Here is an 18,556-nt window from a genome sequence, read left to right on the forward strand (position 1 = left end):
AAAAAGTGATTGAAAGAGCTCTGGTGATGGAGTTCCATAACATTTGCATTCTCCAAAGGTCTCAAGCAGAAGAATGTGGATCTCCTTCGATCAACTCACGTCATACTGAGATCATAGAAACCCGTCGGGGGGTGGGTGTGTGTGTGTGTGTGTGGGGGGGGGGGGTGTGAGGGAGGAGGGGTGAGGGAGGAGGAGGCTTGTGATTTTAGGGCCTCATTTTAGAAAAATATTTTAATGTTGGATTCATTTGACTTGAACGGCTCTTACGGTTTTATTGCTGATAATGTAAAGCATGGGAGGAAGCACGTGCGATTTCTTTATTTTCACTGCAAAGGTATATATATATGTATATATATATATATATATATATATATATATATATATATATATATATATATATATATATATATATATATATATATATATATATATATATATATATATATTAACCAAAAATGTGCAGCAGAAAAATACAAGAAATATCTCCAGGGCCAAAACAGAGTTTCTGATTTTAAAAAAGTATTTAAAACAATATTTAGAGATCACGTCACACTTAAGTGATGATTTAAATCATAACAAAAAGTCATCTGCAGTAAAAACGATTTTTTTTCTCTGAATGAAAACGAAAAAGAAAAAAATTTCGGAGAAACGAATGCATTTTTATTTGTGTGGAGAAGTCTACAATGATGTCATTGTGTCATCTTCATATATATTTAATTTCCTCTAAATCAGCGACCTGCAGCATCTTTAGACAATAACTGATAATATTAAGTTTAATATCGACTTCTTCATAATCAAGGTTAAAACATTCGTTTGTTTAATTGATATTTAAAATGTAAAACATTTTTTCATTAGCAAATAAAACTATTTATGCACATTTTAATTTGTATTTGACTTAATGGCGGTTCTGTTTCGTTTAAACCCGAACCTGGGACAAGATCAGCGCGGCTCTGAACGCGGAGCAACAGGAAGTCTCAGCATGAAACCTTCAGGTGCGTCAAACATCGAATTATACCCGAATCACAGAATAAAAATAAACTCACTGTTTAAAACTTAGAGTTCGTTCTACAAATCACCTGTACGCAAAAAGAGAAACACATCTTCTGATGAAATCAATTACATAATAATAATAATAATAATAATAATAATAATAATAACAATAATAATAGTATTAATAATAATAATAATAATAATAATAATTAATAATATTATTAATAATACTACTACTAATAATATTAATAATAGCAGTAATAATAATAATTATAATTATATAATGATAATTATAATAATAACTAACTACAACAATAACAATATTAATAAATTATAATATAATATTATTACCACTACTACTAATAATAATTGTTTCTATTTTTGTTCTTCTTCATATTATTATTATTATTATTGTTATTATTATTATTATTATTATTATTATTATTATTATTATTATTATTATTATTATTATTAAATAAAAGGGGGGGAAGGACATGATCACGACACAGAGACAAACGGGAAGAAGTGGGAAGTTCAGGAATTGTGTTTTTAGTCCAGACTCCTGTTCCGCTCCAACCAGGCTGCGCTGAACTGAAGCTGCGGTCTGAACTGCGCCAAAACCTCTGCGCTGATCCCCGCTGATTGGCTCCTGAGCCTTCTCCCTATTGGCTGCCATCACAACACACACACACACACAAACGCGCGCACGCACAGCTGCGTCTCCACTGGTTCTTCAAACCTTTTCCTTTTTTTTTTTTTTTTGTTCTTGGAGCCGCGAGTCCGTTCCGCGCCGTGAATGAACGAGCCTCGGTAACGTCACCGGCGGAAGGTGGACCGGTTCTATAAAACCTGCTGCAGCCCCCTCCGTCTGCAGGAGCAGGAGCGCACCGGTTCGGTCCAGAAGGAGAGAGGGAGGTTTGTCAAAGTGCAAAAGGACTCGGAGGTGCAGTGTGTAGGAGGTAGGCGGACTCCTCTCATACTTGATTTTCATTCTCACTGATCTGGATCCTCGCGGGTGTTTGCTTATTTATTTATTTGTTTGTTTGTTTGTTTGTTGCGCTCAGAACTCATCTCATTTCTGTGAAAATTTTCTGAAGTCCTCCGTCAGACGTTGTACCCATATTTATTACCTGTGAGAGGGCCCGGGGGGCGGCGGAGCCCCCCAACTGTACCTACACTGGGGTAGAACCTCATAGACAAGCCGGCGCACGCAGACCTGTAAAACTATTTGGAATAGTTGACAGCTACTCCTCACCCAGGAGGAGCGCGTTCGTCCTCCTGCGCCTCCTCATATCTGGAGGCGCATCCGTCAGGTGTGTGTGTGTGTGTGTGTGTGTGTGTGTGTGTGTGTGTGTGTGTGTGTGTGTGTGTGTGTGTGTGTGTGTGAACTATCAGGAGGGATCAGAACCCCCTCTGGTCCAATTAGCTACAATAACAGCGTATTAGCTCCATGGCGCACGGACTCCGGTTCAGAGCCTTCCTCAAATATTTGCCCCATTTTTGGTTTCTAACTTTTATGTTCTGATTCGATCCAGAACAAACTCGCCTTTCTTCTCGTTGAGCAGAATTCCCACGAGAGGAAAGGAGAGCAGGTCTGGAGAAGTCCGGACTCGGTTTCTAACGCGCAGAGGCAGCTCGATGCTGAGAAGTGGACCAGTTGGGAGATGTTCGCCCTGGCCCAATTTGGAGTTCTGTCGGCTTTGGTCACCACGCTCACATCGGTTCTGTCAGCGGTGCTGCTGCTGGTGCTGACTCGCCAGCTTTGGAGCCTCCGCTGGAGCCTGACCCGGGACAAGGAGTCGGGCCTGCCGCTGCCCAAGGGCTCGATGGGCTGGCCGCTGGTCGGGGAGACCTTCCACTGGCTGTTCCAGGTGGGTTCTGAGGATTTTCTGGAGCGGCTCAGGTGTTGAGCAGGCACGGGAACGCGGTTCTGTTCGGTTCCTCCGTCCATCTTTACCTTGTTACTCTGAGCGGAAAATTAAACAGCAATAAAACAAAATAAATGTTAAGATTTTTATTAATATCGTTTATTTCCCCTCACTTCTCAGAATTACTTCGTTTTTGTCTCATCACTGCTTTAGTTTACTTTACCTGCGCTTTGATATGAGCACGTGCGTTCATCCTCCCAGTAAAGAGCCCAACGTGTTGATCAGAAGTTTTACATCATTTACTGAAAATCAGCACCAGAACCCTGGAAGCCTTTTACCTTCAAATGTTTGTCATGTCCTCCTACACACGCGCTCTGCACTCCATCGGGAATACTTCTGCTGCATGAATTAAATATTCAACCAGACCAAAAAAATTATAATAATAATTAAAATACATTTAAGTTTCCAAACAAACAGAAGGAGAACGTGATTGATGATTTCTGTGGTGATTTTTGCTTCATGGTATTAAATTCAAAATTGTATGCGTGCGTGTACATGCGCGTGCGTGCGCGTGTGGACCCGGCTGATAGTACCAGACTGCTCATCACAGCCGCACTGGCTGACTGCTTGGTGGTGACTGGTCCATCCAGCAGGCTGAGGGGGAGGAGTCAGACTGTGTGGCTGTTGTTGGTTCCTCCTCATGCTACTGCAGCTCCTGTTTATTAAATTAATAAACGGATACATTTCTAACATGCAATTCCTTTTAAATGTGGCTCAGTTTGTGGAGAACTAATCAGCCAATCACATATATCCTTAATGTTTATAATTTGGAGTTTGAAATGGAGTATTTGTCTTCCTGTTTCATATATTTAAGCATTTGTGTTCACACCTCAGGGTTCTAACTTCCACATCTCACGTCGGGAGCGTTATGGAAATGTGTTTAAGACCCACCTCCTGGGAAAGCCCCTCATCCGGGTGACAGGTGCAGAAAACATCCGGAAGATCCTGCTGGGGGAGCACAGCCTGGTGTGCACCCAGTGGCCCCAGAGCACCCGCATAATCCTGGGACCCAACACCCTGGTCAACTCTATCGGAGACTTGCACAGGAAGAAGAGAAAGGTGAGACCATGACCATGGGGAGGACTTCGGATCTCTCAGGTCCAAGGTGACTCCTGTCTGTTTCTGATCCCTTTCAGATTGTGGCCAAAGTCTTTAGCCGGGGGGCTCTGGAGTCCTACCTGCCCCGGCTGCAGGATGTAATCAAATCAGAAATTGCCAAGTGGTGTTCCGAGCCCGTCGCCATTGATGTGTACAGCGCAGCCAAGTCTCTGACGTTCCGCGTTGCTGTGGGCGTCCTGCTTGATCTACGGCTGCAGGAGAAACGGATCGTTTACCTGGCTAAGACCTTTGAGCAGCTGATGAACAACCTCTTCTCCCTCCCCATAGATGCTCCGCTCAGTGGGCTGCGAAAGGTAAAAGGTTCTCTCCAGATGTTCTAGATGTTTCTGGGTTCAGGAGGGGCACTGATGACACAGCAATCATTTCTCTTTCCAGGGGATCAAAGCCAGAGAGATCCTGTACGCCAACATGGAGAAGATCATCGAGGAGAAGATGGCGAGGCAGCAGGTGGAAGATGAATATCAGGATGCTTTTGACTACATGCTCTCCAGCGCCAAGGAGAGTGGGCAGCAGCTCAGCATCCAGGAGCTCAAGGTACAAGACCTCCGTACCGTCCTCACTAACAAAATATCACAGAGAGATGGGAGTCAGAGACAGACGTGTGAAATTCATCACAGAAGATGCTACTGAAATGCATGATGGGCTGCACATCAGAATAGTGACAGTCTTATTATCTGTGGTGTGATCGGGGCTGATGTCAGGTCAGGAGATCACGTGGTTGTTGTGATCTGATGCGCAAACAGAAAAGTGGGATGATTTTGACTCGGTGATCCTTTTACCAGAGGTCCAGCTGTAGATGCTGAGGCTCATTTGGTTCTGAGACACAAGTCCAGGTCCAGTGAATAAAACCTCAACTGTCTGTTTTCTGTCTTTCAGGAAATAGCAGTTGAGCTGATCTTTGCTGCTCACTCCACCACAGCCAGCGCCTCCACATCTCTGGTTCTGCAGCTGCTCCGCTACCCAGAGGTAGTGGAGAAGACCCGGGTGCAACTGGAGGCTGAGGGTCTCATCCATCAGCAGAGCCAGAACCACGAGCTGCCTTGTGTCAATGCTGTAAAAGATCAGGATGCTGCTGAAACAGAGAACGGCAGCTGTCAGAGTGCAGAGGAAGGGTTTCCCTGTCCCCAAGCTCATGTCCCCTACCTGACCCTGGACAAGCTGAGTCGGCTCCAGTATGTCGACTGTGTCGTTAAAGAGGTGCTCCGGATCCTGCCGCCGGTATCCGGGGGTTACCGCACCGCTCTGCAGACCTTTGAACTGGATGTAAGTCCAGGATTTCTTCACCGCTGCACTTATCTGACAACAATCGTAGTTGTTTACCTTTCCTTCTGGAACAGTGTTGCCTAACATAGAAAAAATCTGTTTGCCAAAAAATGACTTTATTTGTGCAGAAAGAAAAAACAAAACAAAAACATAAACAACCCATTCTGTGTTTATTTGTATCTACTGGAGTTTATGGCACACCACAGTTTATTGTACCAATAATGTAATTGTAGTGTAGTCGGTGCATTCCCAGATGTCCAGTAATGTCTGCACACTTCTGCGGAATACCAAAAGTAAAATATTCCTGCTAAATTTTAGCCAGTTGTTTGATATTCAGTGTCAGCTCACTTAATGAGTCCCTCCTGGACAACAGTCGGCTAGAGAGTAAGTCCGATGAGGAGAGGTCATTCTGGTACGCTATTGATCAGTATGTTCTGGAGTGGTGTAACACGCACTCGCAGCGATCAAACTGGCAGCATGTCGTTTTATTTTCTGTAGATTATTGAAATATACTGAAGCAGCTAGCTCTGCTAAGCTAAGCTGCTATGTGCGAGCACAGGAATGAAACACACAATAAAAGTAAATAAACAGTAGGGTTCTGAAGACCATCCTTCCATATCGCTTTTTACCGTTAGCGTCCCGATCAACTTGCCTCTTGTCTGAGTCCAGCTGTGCGGGTACCACTCTGGGGCTTTCCAATAACCGCTCTCCTTGCCATATTCCAGAGAGGAAAATCGGATGACTATAAGGATTCAGACATTGCCATCTGCTATAATGCTAATGCAGAAACTCTGTTTAGTGTTTGATTCGCTTTACACGTGTGATTCAAAGAAAACGTCCCTCTGTCCAGCACCTTTAAATCTAAGTTTCATCTAAATCTAAATGTTAAATTAAAAATGTAAAGTTTAATCTAAATGGAGGTGATATGTTTAAAATTCATGTTAAATCCAAATTTTAAATCTCATATCAAAATTAAATCTGAGAGCTAAGTCTGTGAAGCACAGTCTGTATCGAAAGTGAGCACCGATGGTCGTCTGTTTGGTAGGCAGGGCCACAAATGCCAAATTGACCCTTAAGTCACCTAATCACGTGGGTCCAACATATCGGTTGTCAAAAGGATGTAAACAGTGAGCGACACGAATACTAAACAGGAGGAAAAGTAGAGCCTGAGACTCAGGTTTTTGTTGTTGTTGTTGTGATGTTTAGCGTGGGTTAGGGTTAGTTCCTGTCTTTCTGTTGAAATAAACAAATGTTAATGTGACCCAGTAAAAAATGTTTGCTGCAAATTCAAAAGTACTTTTGGCTACTAGTCCTTCAGTCTTTAGCTTCCATCAAGTTATTAAAAAAACAAGATGTGTTCACATCCTTGTCTGTTGCAGCCAACCTCGCAGCAAACTACGATTTCACTGTGAAATCCACTAAGTCAAAGGCTAGGATAAAAGGCTACACTCTGGCTTGTTCTGACCAGCTTCACAGGAGTTTCAACCAGTGTGAACAATCTTTCTGGCGTCCATCATGGCGGAGGGGGCGGTCCCATGGCTGGTGTGACGTTGCGTGCAAAGGGTCAATAGTTTTTAAAGTGTGGATACTTTCTCTATAACCAAAAGATTAGGTCACAGATTAGGATTCATATTTAACTTTTAGGTTTAGATTTAACATTTAGATGAGATTGTGGTAAATGTTGATTTTTAGGAAGTAAATGTAAAAGTGCTGAATGTAAGAAAAACAGGCTAAATATTTTGTACAAACAATGAAGCTTGGTATCCAATAATAGTTAGCAAGAACATTAGTGAAAATCTCAGAATGCACTGACTACACTACATTACTACATTACTGGTGCATTAAACCCAATTAACCTGAGTGATGGTAAATAATAGTTTACCATCCCTGTGATGTCGTGTCAGCCTGTAAACAGTCATCAACTCTGTGCAAACAGTCCTCAGTGGCTGAGAAAAGAAACAACCCTTCCAGAGAAATTACAGATAATAACACATTTAATCTCCTGTTAGTGTCCAAACATGAGCTCTGCCGCAGCCACATTGATACACCTGATGTGAGTAAATGAATGGTCTGAGATCATTCCATATTCAACTGAGAATGTTCCCAATTACTGAAAATAAAAGATTTCATTTGAAATGGGATGGGTCGTAGAGATACAGCAGAGTAACGGTGCAGACTGCCTTCCCCCTCAGCATGCCTGCAAGTTTCAGCTCTCTCTGTTCAATGTTTGCTCAACCATCCTAAAGGACTGCATTAATACATTTAATCCTGCTTGTTCTTGTGTTGCAGGGCTACCAGATCCCCAAAGGCTGGAGTGTGATGTATAGCATCCGGGACACACATGAGACCGCACCGACCTTTCAGAGCCCCGAGCTGTTCGACCCGGACCGGTTCGGCCCGGAGCGGGATGAGAGCCGCTCATCTCGGTTCAGCTATGTGCCATTTGGCGGGGGCATGCGTAGCTGTGTTGGGAAAGAACTGGCTCAGATCATCCTTAAAACTCTGGCCGTGGAGCTGGTCGGGACATGCAAATGGACCCTGGCAACAGAGAAGTTCCCCAAAATGCAAACAGTTCCAATAGTGCACCCGGTAAACGGGCTGCACGTGCATTTCTCCTACGGCGACCTGCTGTAGGCAAAGACAGGACAGAGGAACTTTCATAACGCTCACCCAGGTGGTCGTTCAAGCTTTTCTGCTTCTGGAAATGTTCTCCAAGCAAACAGACAGGTCTTTACTGGTTCTGATGGTTCAGCTGACCTGCTTCCATCTTCACAGACATGAAGGGGTTCTCTCCGCCGGCCTGCTGCACTTCTTCTCTGTAGTTGTGATAGAAACGTTTAGTGGTTTTATCCCTTGAATACATTTAAGTTATTAAGATGGACGGTTTTTACTCAGAAGGAGAAAACAGAAACATTTGATCTTTTTATTCTGTAAATCAGTTTTAATTAATGAGATTAGAGCCTTAATCTGGCTTGAAGAATCCTAATATGACTTCAGGTTCATCTAAATGCCAGGAGAGTTCAGGAAACTTAACTGACATGTTTCTGCTACTTTAATCTCTTTGATCTGTCTGTAGTTTTCATTCTCGTGTGCACCGACTAAAACAAACCTGAGTTCGAACTCTGAGAAGGTTGGGATCAGCAGTATCCACCTGCTGTGTGCTGTCTCTGACGTGTCTTGGAGCCAGGCTACGGGGAATCCATCTCTGTAGAAACGTGCTCCTGCTCTAGCTGGAATGAATGCTGGACTGATGGACACACAGACCAAACTCTTCCTGTCTCTTGGTGGACAGAAACTGGACAAGTTTGGACACTAACACGAGACTGGATCTTTCAGTGTGGAACGTGTACTTTTGACAAGTTGGTTCCATCATCAGTGAGAACTCTGGGTTTAACATGTTGTTTGTATCAGCAGTGATAGACGTGGACAGGGTTTTATGCGTGTAATAAATGAAGTGTTTATCTAAATAAGCTGTATTTAAAACGCAGAGGTATCATATCTGTTACTAACCTTTCATGTAAAAGACTGTTTCTTATTTGTATTTAGTGTAGTTCATACTGAGAGTTATTATTGTTATTATGGACTGTTTCTGTTGGTCTTTAGCTAAACAGATGTGTTGTGAAATCTCACAGACAGATATAGAAGGAGGTAGCACTTTCTCCACTTTATGGATCCTGTATGAGGTTTGTGTTTTCACTGAGTGTTTCAGATGTAGCCACTGTACAGGTCACAGATCATTAGACTATGATAAACAAGTGATAGACTTGCTTTGTGAGTTTTATTTCACGCCAACACTCGTGTTTTTTTTATCTGTGCTGCTGGTGGAGGTGGGGTATATTGGTGTTTCCTTGAATTGTTGCTCCCTCCATCAGCAACTAATATTTAAACCTCAGCATAAACTTTAACACATCAAACAAATATCAGAAGTACAATAAATGGTATTCTTCTTGGTTTTTGTTTAAAGAGCAAGTCACCCCCTACCAGATTCTTAACCAACTCCCACTTTCTGTTTGAAAAATGCAACAAATGCTGTTGCCTAGCAGACCGAGAGGGCGTAGCCGCTAACAAATACACACACTCACGACATTGTGACATCATAATGCGCCATCTTACGTCATAGTGTACCTCAAAAGCCAATAGCGACGGCAGATTTAAACTCAAATGCAGTGCTGAGTTTTTACCTGATGACGGTGCATCGCTGACAGTTTTAGGCAGAATATTTAAATTTTAACTAAGATGCACTAAAGTGCCGAGGTATTGACTACATGTGTCTGCAGCACAATCAGACACTCATTTATATAGTTTTTCAGCAAAAAAGAAAAGTTGATTTGGAGTGACTTGCTCTTTAAGATGAAAAGATGCGGAGATCATAAAAAAAAAACCGAGACCCGTGAAGAGACTCGGAAGACTGGGATCCACTTACTTGGGAACTGGATCAGGATGCGGAACGTCCTATGGGACCCTAAAACTAAAGCATCTGAAGCAAGAGGACACAGATCATGGTAGAATCAGCAATAATCCACCAGCAGAACGAACCAGAGCTCTGAAGTTATTTTAGATCCAGACTTACGCATGGATGGCCTCCATCTTTGATAACACAGGAGAGATGAAGAAGACTTATATTTAGCTTCTTTTCCTACATTGCCATCAAAGATGTTCTTGGATGTGTTTATTATTACAAATTCAGACTTTTACAGCTGATCTTAATAAAAGTCAGAATTTTTTTGCATCTGTACTTGAAACCAGTTTAATGTCTTGTAAAGGCTCATCTGGGGACAGTCTTCCATAATTAGCTTACAGCTGCATTCCTGACAACTAATTAGTCAGGAATGAATTCTAGTTAGGTGTAACTGCTCAGTTCCTGTGAATCATGTAACCTCCATTTCAGAGAAGAGAAACTCCAGACTGCTGATGTTTCTACAGATTCATAAAAACTACCCAGGAGCTGTTTGCTGTGATATTACGTGATTGGGCTGGTTTCATAACTCTGATGGGTATGACCTCGGAAGTGGCTGTCAACGAGTTCCAAACCTGTGGAAACTCCCTTCTTCATCCCCTCAGGGCTGAATTCATTCACACCCACTTCTCAGGTGTTTTGGTGGAGGTACCTGCAGTTCCAGCTGGTTATTTCTGCTTTTGTTCGCATTCAGGAAAGAACGGGCTAAATTTGACTGTCTTTTTGAGAAGCTCAAAAAAATTTGATGGGATTCAAAAGCTGTTTGTGGGAACTTTGGGATGTTTCTTCATCAGATAGGCAGTCTTCAGACAAGCTTTCAACATAGGAGATCAATACGCAGCAGAAATAAATATGATGGAGAAATAGGAATAATAATTAAAGGCTCAAGTCTGAGGTGGAGGACAATAGGTTGGTCTGATTTATTATTTTTTCAGGTCGGACTCTTGTTTTTTAGTCAGCTGATGGTTTAGAAAAGGGATAAATCCTAAAGAGTTCAAAATGAGATACAATCGTGTAAAACACAAGTATTCCAACAGTGAATAAACAAACGTGTTACCAAATCAGCCAAGACTTACCGACAACAGCTTTAGGGTCCCCAACACTCTGTCTCCTTCACAAGAGAAAATCGTCTCTTCACACAATATTAAGTGAAACTAAAAGTGTGATCACACAGAGATCACCGCTAAGAACAACGACCCAACCAGCACCTCCACCTGACTGCCCTCATCCACAGGCAAAAACTGGGTGAAGTAATGTGGCAGAAAATTAATGGGACACACACAGCCTGGCCTATTTGTGCCCGCTGCAGGACCTTGTATCTCTGCCAAAGTTGTTATCTGATGAACACTCAGCCGCTGTGAACTTGGCCACGTTTTTAACAGGGTTCACTCTGGTGCCACTGGCTGCACAGGTCAGTGACTGGTCAGCGACTGGGCGCATGGGAACCAGAGAGGAAACCTGACTAAGTATTATAAAACTAACAGCAGTTACACAAGCAGACCTCTGAAATCTGTTTACGCTGTTCCTCGGTTACGCTTCAGGATCCGGGAAAACAATGGAAAGGTATTTGTGCTGTCACTCTAATTATTCTGTTTTGTTTTCTAAAGGATAAAAACTGGAATTTCCCAAAATAACTTCATGTTTTGACAAAACAAGTTGCATGTTGTTTATTTATTATTTTTTTGCATGAATAACAGATAAATGTGTGCATGGTGTGGCCTCTTGGTCTATGAATGAGCCTGCACCTCACTGAGAAGACAACAGGGTCAAAAGATTTGAGGCCCAGTTTACATAATCATGCCAATTTTAGACTGGATTCTCCCCTTCCATGAAATGTAAGCCATCCCTCCATCCACTCTCGTCCACTTATCCAAGGTTGGGTCGCGGGGGCAGCTGCCAAAGCAGAGAGGCCCGGACTTCTCTCTCCCATAGCCACTTGGGCCAGGTTAACTGGGGCAATCCCAAAGGCATTCCTTGTTCAGCCAAGAAACACAGTCCCTCCAGCATGTCTTGGGTCTTTAGGTCTCCTCCTGGTTTGATGTGCCTGGAAAACCTCACTAGGGAAGAGACATCCCAATGAGATGCCCGAGCCTCCTCAACTGGCTCATTTCAGCTGCTTTCATCTGCAATCTTGTTTTTTCGGTCACTACCCAAAGCTTGTGACCATAGGTGAGGGTAGGAATGTTGATCCACTGGTAAATCAAGAGCTTTGCCCTCTGACCAAGCTCTCTCTTTACCTTGACAAACCGTTACAACACCCGCTGTACTGTAGGGCGAAGCAAAATCCATCTATCGATCTCAGGCTCCATCTTTCCCTCACTTATGAGCAAGAGATACTTATACTCCACTACTTGAGGCAGGACCTTGTCCTTGACCTGGAGAAAGCATACCCTTTTCTGAATCAAGACTTGGATTTACAGGAGCTGATTCTCCCAGCTGCTTCACACTCGGCTGTGAACCACTCCTCTGGGAGCTAGATATCACGTTCTGATGAAGCCAAAGACCTGATCCTTAGGCCACCAAAATGTCCCAACACCTTGGCTTCTGCTAGAAATCCTGTCCATAAAAGTTATGAACAGAATTGGTGACAAAGGGCAGCCTTGGCGAAGTCCAGCTCTTACAGGAAATAAGCCCAGCACTGGTGGCAATGCAGACCAAGCTCTAACACCGGTCAAACAGGGACCTAACATCCTATTACCCCATACTACCGGAGTACCCCCCATAGTATGCGGTCTAATGCCTTCTCCAAATTCACAAAACACAGGTAGATTGGTTGGGCGTACTTCCACTTACCCTCCAAGACCCCTCTAAGAGTATAGAGCTGGTCCAGTGTTCCACGTAACATGCACACTACTAGTTGAACTAGTAGTAGCACATTCCATGTCAAAGAGAGTAAAATGTTATTATAACATTTGAGAAGTGAAACAAGGTTTATAGGCTTTACAGTTTCTGTTTCACCTCCTCTGGCCACCTACGCACTCCCCTAACTGGTTATGGTTTGGGGAGGGTGTAGTCTTGTAGCTCTAGTTTTGGCTGTTTTTTCCATTATCCCACCCTGCCACTAGTCAGCTACCACTTTTACTGATGAATACGTTCATGTAATGCTTTTGCTTTATTTAATGTTTTGTAATTCTGTTGTTCATTGTATGTTTGTTTTTACTGTGAAAAACATTATGACTTGCGTCTGTAAAAACTGCTATATAAATAAACTTGTTCTTCTACAGAAAGTGTGCCATAACTGTTTAAACAAAATTAGGAAGGTGCACAAATGTTGGCACTGTTGTCATGTTATTGATTCCAAAACCTTTAGAACTCAGAACGCCCTTTAGAGCACCTGGTGGCCGGGGGCGCTCGCTCACGGGCCCCAACCCCAGGCCCGGCTTCAGGGTGGGACCCAGGAAACCCTCCAGGCCAGGTACTCTGGCTCTTTGATCTCATTTCCATGAAGAGTCTTCTGAACCGCACTTTGTCTCACCCTTAACCTAGAACCAATTTGCCATGGGTGACCCTACCAAGGGCATAAACTGCCCCAAACAACGTAGCTCCTAGAATCCTTAGGGCACTCAAACTCCTCCACCACGATAAGGTGGCGGTTCAATAAAAGCATTTGCACCTTATTTATTTTCCATAAAAACAAGACACATATTGGTTTTTGTTCATTTTCACCAGCATTAAATTATCCACATATCATTACCATAATTTATGTTTGTATCCATTTTTAAAATTCATTTTATTCATTTCATTAATCTATGTTTATTTCTGTATTGATCCCAATAACAATGACCAATAAAAAACAAATAGTACACTAACAAATGCGTTTTTATTTATTTATTTTTTAGGTTTATTCCATGCACAAGTGAAATGCTAATCCATGTTAAGTATTGTGACCGGCCCAAGGATGTGAAATTGAATGAGGATGAGGGGCAGTTCACTTTCATCAGTTCCACGAGAAAGGATTAGTTGTTTAAACTCTGTTGGAGGAAACAATAGACGTTTATTTAAGTGTGTGTGTGAAGTAATCCACGATGAGTAAAAGGGGGGAAACAAAGTATTTTCATTTTTGTAATGAGTAATAATAATAATAATGCATTTAACTTATGTAGCGCTTTTCTAGACACCCAAAGACGCTTTCACACACTCTCACATTCACACACTGCTAGTGATGGTAAGCTACTTGTAGCCACAGCCACCTTGGGGAGGTCTGACAGAGGCGCCATTTGGCGCTGTCGGCCCCTCTGACCACCACTAATGGGCCATTCCCATCTGTACCGGGTCGGCCCGGGCCGGGTAGCCCCAGTCGGCCCCAGCCTGGCCCAGTTGATTCCACACATCCTTGTCTTAAGCCCATGTGGGCTGATTCTACCCACCAATCAGAGGCTTGCTCTAATGGAAGGTGTGAATTTGCTGTCAGCAGTGGGTGTGTTGGCCCTGGTCGGCCTGAAGCAGACCCCCTCGAGAAGAGGGCCGAGAATGAGCCTTGGTTGGCCCGGAAAAATACCAGGCCACCCAGATATGTAAACAACCTACGCTACCCGGCCCGGGCCAACCCGGTACAGATGGGAATGGCCCATAACACAGGCAAGTTGGGTCAAGTGTCTTGCCCAAGGACACAACAGCAGGATACCCCTGGCGGGAGCTGGAATCGAGCCCATGACCCTCCGATCATGAGGCAACCCGCTCTACCACCTGAGCTACTGCAGTACATCATTCTAACCATATGATCAACATAAAATAAAGTACAATTTTAAACCTTGCTAATTAGACAATTGTTTTTTCTACTTCTCATTTAAACTAAAATACCGATCTATCTCTCTCCTCCCTTTTCTGTCCAAAATCATTGAAAGGGTGGCTTTCAAGCAGATCACAGAATACCTCTCACAAAACTGTCTGCTTGACCCTTACCAATCTGGGTTCAAAAATGGCCACTCCACTGAAACTGCTCTGTTAGCAGTGACGGAATCCTTAAAAGAAGCTAGAGCGTCTGCCAAATCCTCAGTGCTTATCCTGCTCAACTTATCAGCTGCATTTGACACTGTCAACCATGGCTTCCTTTTGTCCACACTCTCTAGCATGGGCATCACAGAGAAAGCACAAGCCTGATTTGAATCGTACCTCACAGGACGATCATTCAGTGTATCTTGGCTTGGACAATCCTCTACCATGCACCATCTTGCCACAGGAGTCCTCCAGGGCTCTGTACTAGGACCTTTTCTCTTTGCCATATACACCACCTCAATGGGTGAGATAATTCAATCACATGGCTTCTCCTACCACTGCTATGCAGACGACACCCAACTCTATCTGTCATTTCCACCGGACGACCACACTGTCTCTGCACGGATATCAAACTGTCTCTCTGACATATCAAAATGGATGAAATCCCACCATCTCCAACTCAACCTCTCTAAAACTGAACTACTTGTCATCTCAGCAAAACCATCCATACAGCACAATATCGATCCAAAATAACTTCCTATCTTTGGCTCCTTCAAAGGCAGTTCGAAATCTGGATGTTGTGACTGATGAACACCTGACCTTCAAAGATCACGTTGTCTCTGTTGCTCGTTCATGCCGCTTTGCGCTGTATAACATACGAAAGATCAGACCATACCTAACACAACATGCCACCCAGCTCCTGGTGCAATCTACTGTCATCTCCCACCTCGATTACTGCAATGCCCTTCTAACTGGTCTTCCAGGCTGTACTGTGAGACCTCTTCAAATGGTCCAGAACGCAGCGGCGCGTCTGGTCTTCAATCAGCCAAAAAGAGCACACGTCACCCCTCTGTTCATTGAACTCCACTGGCTACCACTAGCTGGATGCATCAAATTCAAATTGCTAACACTAGCATACAAAGTCCGAGATGGTACGGCTCCCATCTACCTGAATCCTTTTGCAAAGGCTTACGTCTCGGCCCTACCAAGCACTACAAGAACAGGGGCTTCCTTTTCAACTTTCAAGAAACTCCTGAAGACCCTGCTCTTCAGCGAGCATCTTCTAAACTAGCACCCTCCCTACACCCGTCCCTCTCTCTACTGTCCACTCCTTGTTCCCTCCTCTCCATGATTCATCATGCTGCCTCACTGCCACCTACGACTGACTGGAAATTGTTTGTTATTGTTGTTGTTGTTATTGTTGTTGTTAGCCTCAAGGGCAACATGCCAATTATAACTTGTAAGTCGCTTTGGACAAAAACATCTGCTAAGTACATAAACATAAACATAAAATTTGCTTTTCTACTTTTCTAGTCTTGGAAATTTTTTGCCTGCCACCTAATGCAAAAATTACATGCAAGGATGCAACAGGAACTGAAGTTGATGAAGAAATATTCAGTGACCTTATTAAACAAGGCAATGTTGTGCTTATTGTCTTGTGCCATGATGGTGAGCAAATAATAAAGCTCTTCAAATACAATAAAACTACTGATGATGTCTTTTAGAGCTCTCGGATTGGTCTTTAGCTTCAGAGTTGTCGAAATCAAGTTTCAGCCCCAATGCATCAACATCAACAATACTGATGGATGAAATTCCACGCAAGCAGCAAAAAAACTGAGAGTACTAATAATGCAGTATCGGCTAAAATGGTTCACCCAGGTTTCTGTGTGCCTCTAAACTCTTTAACCCTATTTAACAATGTTTAGGGAATCTGCATTTCACTTATGTAATGGCTCTTCTATCTGTTTATCGTTTGATAGCTGGTTGACAGCGTCCTACAAAGCTAGTCTGGTGGTGATGAAGGACTGCAGGAGTATGAAACTACCAACACTTAACTGATGCAAATGTAGATCAAATAATGATAATTTAATCTCTGCTTTTTGTCACAGGTTGATCAAGATTTCAGTCTTCTGTTTAATGAAGACACTTCCTGCAGACTGTTGCAGAAGTGGGATGGGTTCTTCAAGCTAAATATCATCAAAGAGACTAAGTGGCTCACATCAACATCCGAACTAAGAATTTTTGTCCAGCCAGCAGAACGATCTCCAGGAGATGATCAAGATGAGGCATCTGGTGAGTACCTAAGTAAATCAGAACTTGACTGACAGTTTAAACTATCCAATACTGACTTCATGTTTTCATAAAGTTAAGGGAGACATTTAAAAAGTTAAGTTAATTGTGACTTTGTCCTCAGCCTATGACTAAGAAATGGCTTCGTTGTTGCCGCTCTTACATCTCTTTCCACCACCACCAGGAGGACAGAGGTCTCTCAAAATCAGTGCCTGTGATGCAGTGGAGAGACTTGTTGTCTTTCATAAGGTAAATGATAATGTACAGTCATTTCTCACTCCACATTCACAAACCTGTACAAAACAAGATATGATAAGGATTTCTTAAAAGAGATTAAATTATTTCACTAGCAAGTATGAATCTTGAGATTTTAAAATGGCTATTGCTGTATTTCTTATGCTCAATGCGTATAGTCATGGACATGCAGCTGTTTGGAGGAACACTTCCAGAGACAGCTGGATCAGCAGCCGTACCTCCTTGCAAGGAGCAAGACTGAAAGCTTCTACATCGTCACTGATAAGATCCTCATCCTATGCCAGGCAAACTGATCTCTTGGAGCATTTGACAACTTATTCAAAACACATTTTGTGTTTAAAGTCCATCTTTTAAGTTGTTTTATGATCATAGCAAGTGAGTTCTAGAGAAGTTGGGACAGCCACCCACACTCTCTTTAACCAACAAAGCAATTTCTGTCATACTGGCAGAGTTGCTCCGACACAACAAAACGACACCTGCAGAACAAGCTGATGCTAGAAGATTCCTTAAGAATCTGCAGACGCAAACCAATTCCACCTGTGTGCCTGCAGCATCTCTAGGACCAGAGAAGTCGGTACCATTGGTCTTCCCTACCGGACCCAGTACTCTGAGGCTGTTCAACATCCTCCTCTGACCTCCGGATCCACGACGAGGGTCGCCTGATGGTGAGGTAGACACAGATTGCGTCTGAAGGCTCTTTATTAAGAACAACTTAGCTTATTCACAAACCAAATTCTTTTTCACCCAAAACGCATCCTCTCTTTCAAGATACACGTTCTGAGACATTGCATTCACCCACAAACAAAACACACTTCACCTTAGATTCATCCAAACACAGGGTTGCTTTTGTAGCATGATGAATTGTCCATTTCTGACCTAAAAGGCCCTGCTCTGTTTTGCTCTGCTCAAAGGCTCCAATATATACCAAGATGGTTGCAACATAACCCACTAAATGAGTCCTGGTTAGATGTAGAACAGACACTTTGCAGTACGATAGATCTTTCAGACTTACCATTTTTTAGCTCAAGCATAAGAAAACATGAAAGCTTTAAAAGTATCATCACCTCTCTGACAGCATGGTGGGAGTATCTAAAAACGACAGAGTCTTCACTAGTACCATGCAGACGCACACCCATCTGGAATAATCCTGATATTTTGCAAAATAACAAAAGGATGAACCTTCAGTACTGGAAAAATAAAGGAATCCTTTACCTGGAACACATATATGAAGGATTGGAATTCATCCCATTTAACAGAATAGTCTCCCAATTTTGGATAGATAAGAATAGCTTTTTAGAATATCACCAAATTAAATCTGTAGTTAAACAAAAAGATAAGCTCAATAAAATAGAATTACAAACACCACCAAGGCTATTAGGCTTCTATAATCTCAAACCCCCCAAACTACTGTCTGAAGTAGTCAGTCAGTAGTCAGTTCACTTTTTGTGATGAAGAAGAGTGAGATGGTGCTCGTGCGGGTGCACGCTGCGAGCTGCTCGTCCTCATTATGCAGTGGTACCTTTCTTTTTACTGGCTTTTA

At 42.9% G+C, this 18,556-nt stretch overlaps 1 protein-coding gene across 1 annotated transcript; it reads left to right on the forward strand.

Annotated features, from left to right (window-relative positions):
• Positions 1–1,794: 1,794 nt before the first annotated feature.
• Positions 1,795–9,067, forward strand: cyp26c1 (cytochrome P450, family 26, subfamily C, polypeptide 1). Its single transcript, XM_015974740.3, has 7 exons — positions 1,795–1,949; positions 2,556–2,861; positions 3,753–3,977; positions 4,055–4,330; positions 4,413–4,571; positions 4,914–5,300; positions 7,590–9,067. The coding sequence occupies exons 2-7, from the start codon at positions 2,655–2,657 to the stop codon at positions 7,932–7,934; spliced, it is 1,599 nt and encodes a 532-aa protein (XP_015830226.3). The 5' UTR covers positions 1,795–1,949; positions 2,556–2,654; the 3' UTR covers positions 7,935–9,067.
• The last annotated feature ends 9,489 nt before the right edge of the window (positions 9,068–18,556 follow it).

Source organism: Nothobranchius furzeri, chromosome 12 (genome assembly GCF_043380555.1).
Source record: "Nothobranchius furzeri strain GRZ-AD chromosome 12, NfurGRZ-RIMD1, whole genome shotgun sequence".
Classification (NCBI taxonomy): Eukaryota; Metazoa; Chordata; class Actinopteri; order Cyprinodontiformes; family Nothobranchiidae; genus Nothobranchius; species Nothobranchius furzeri.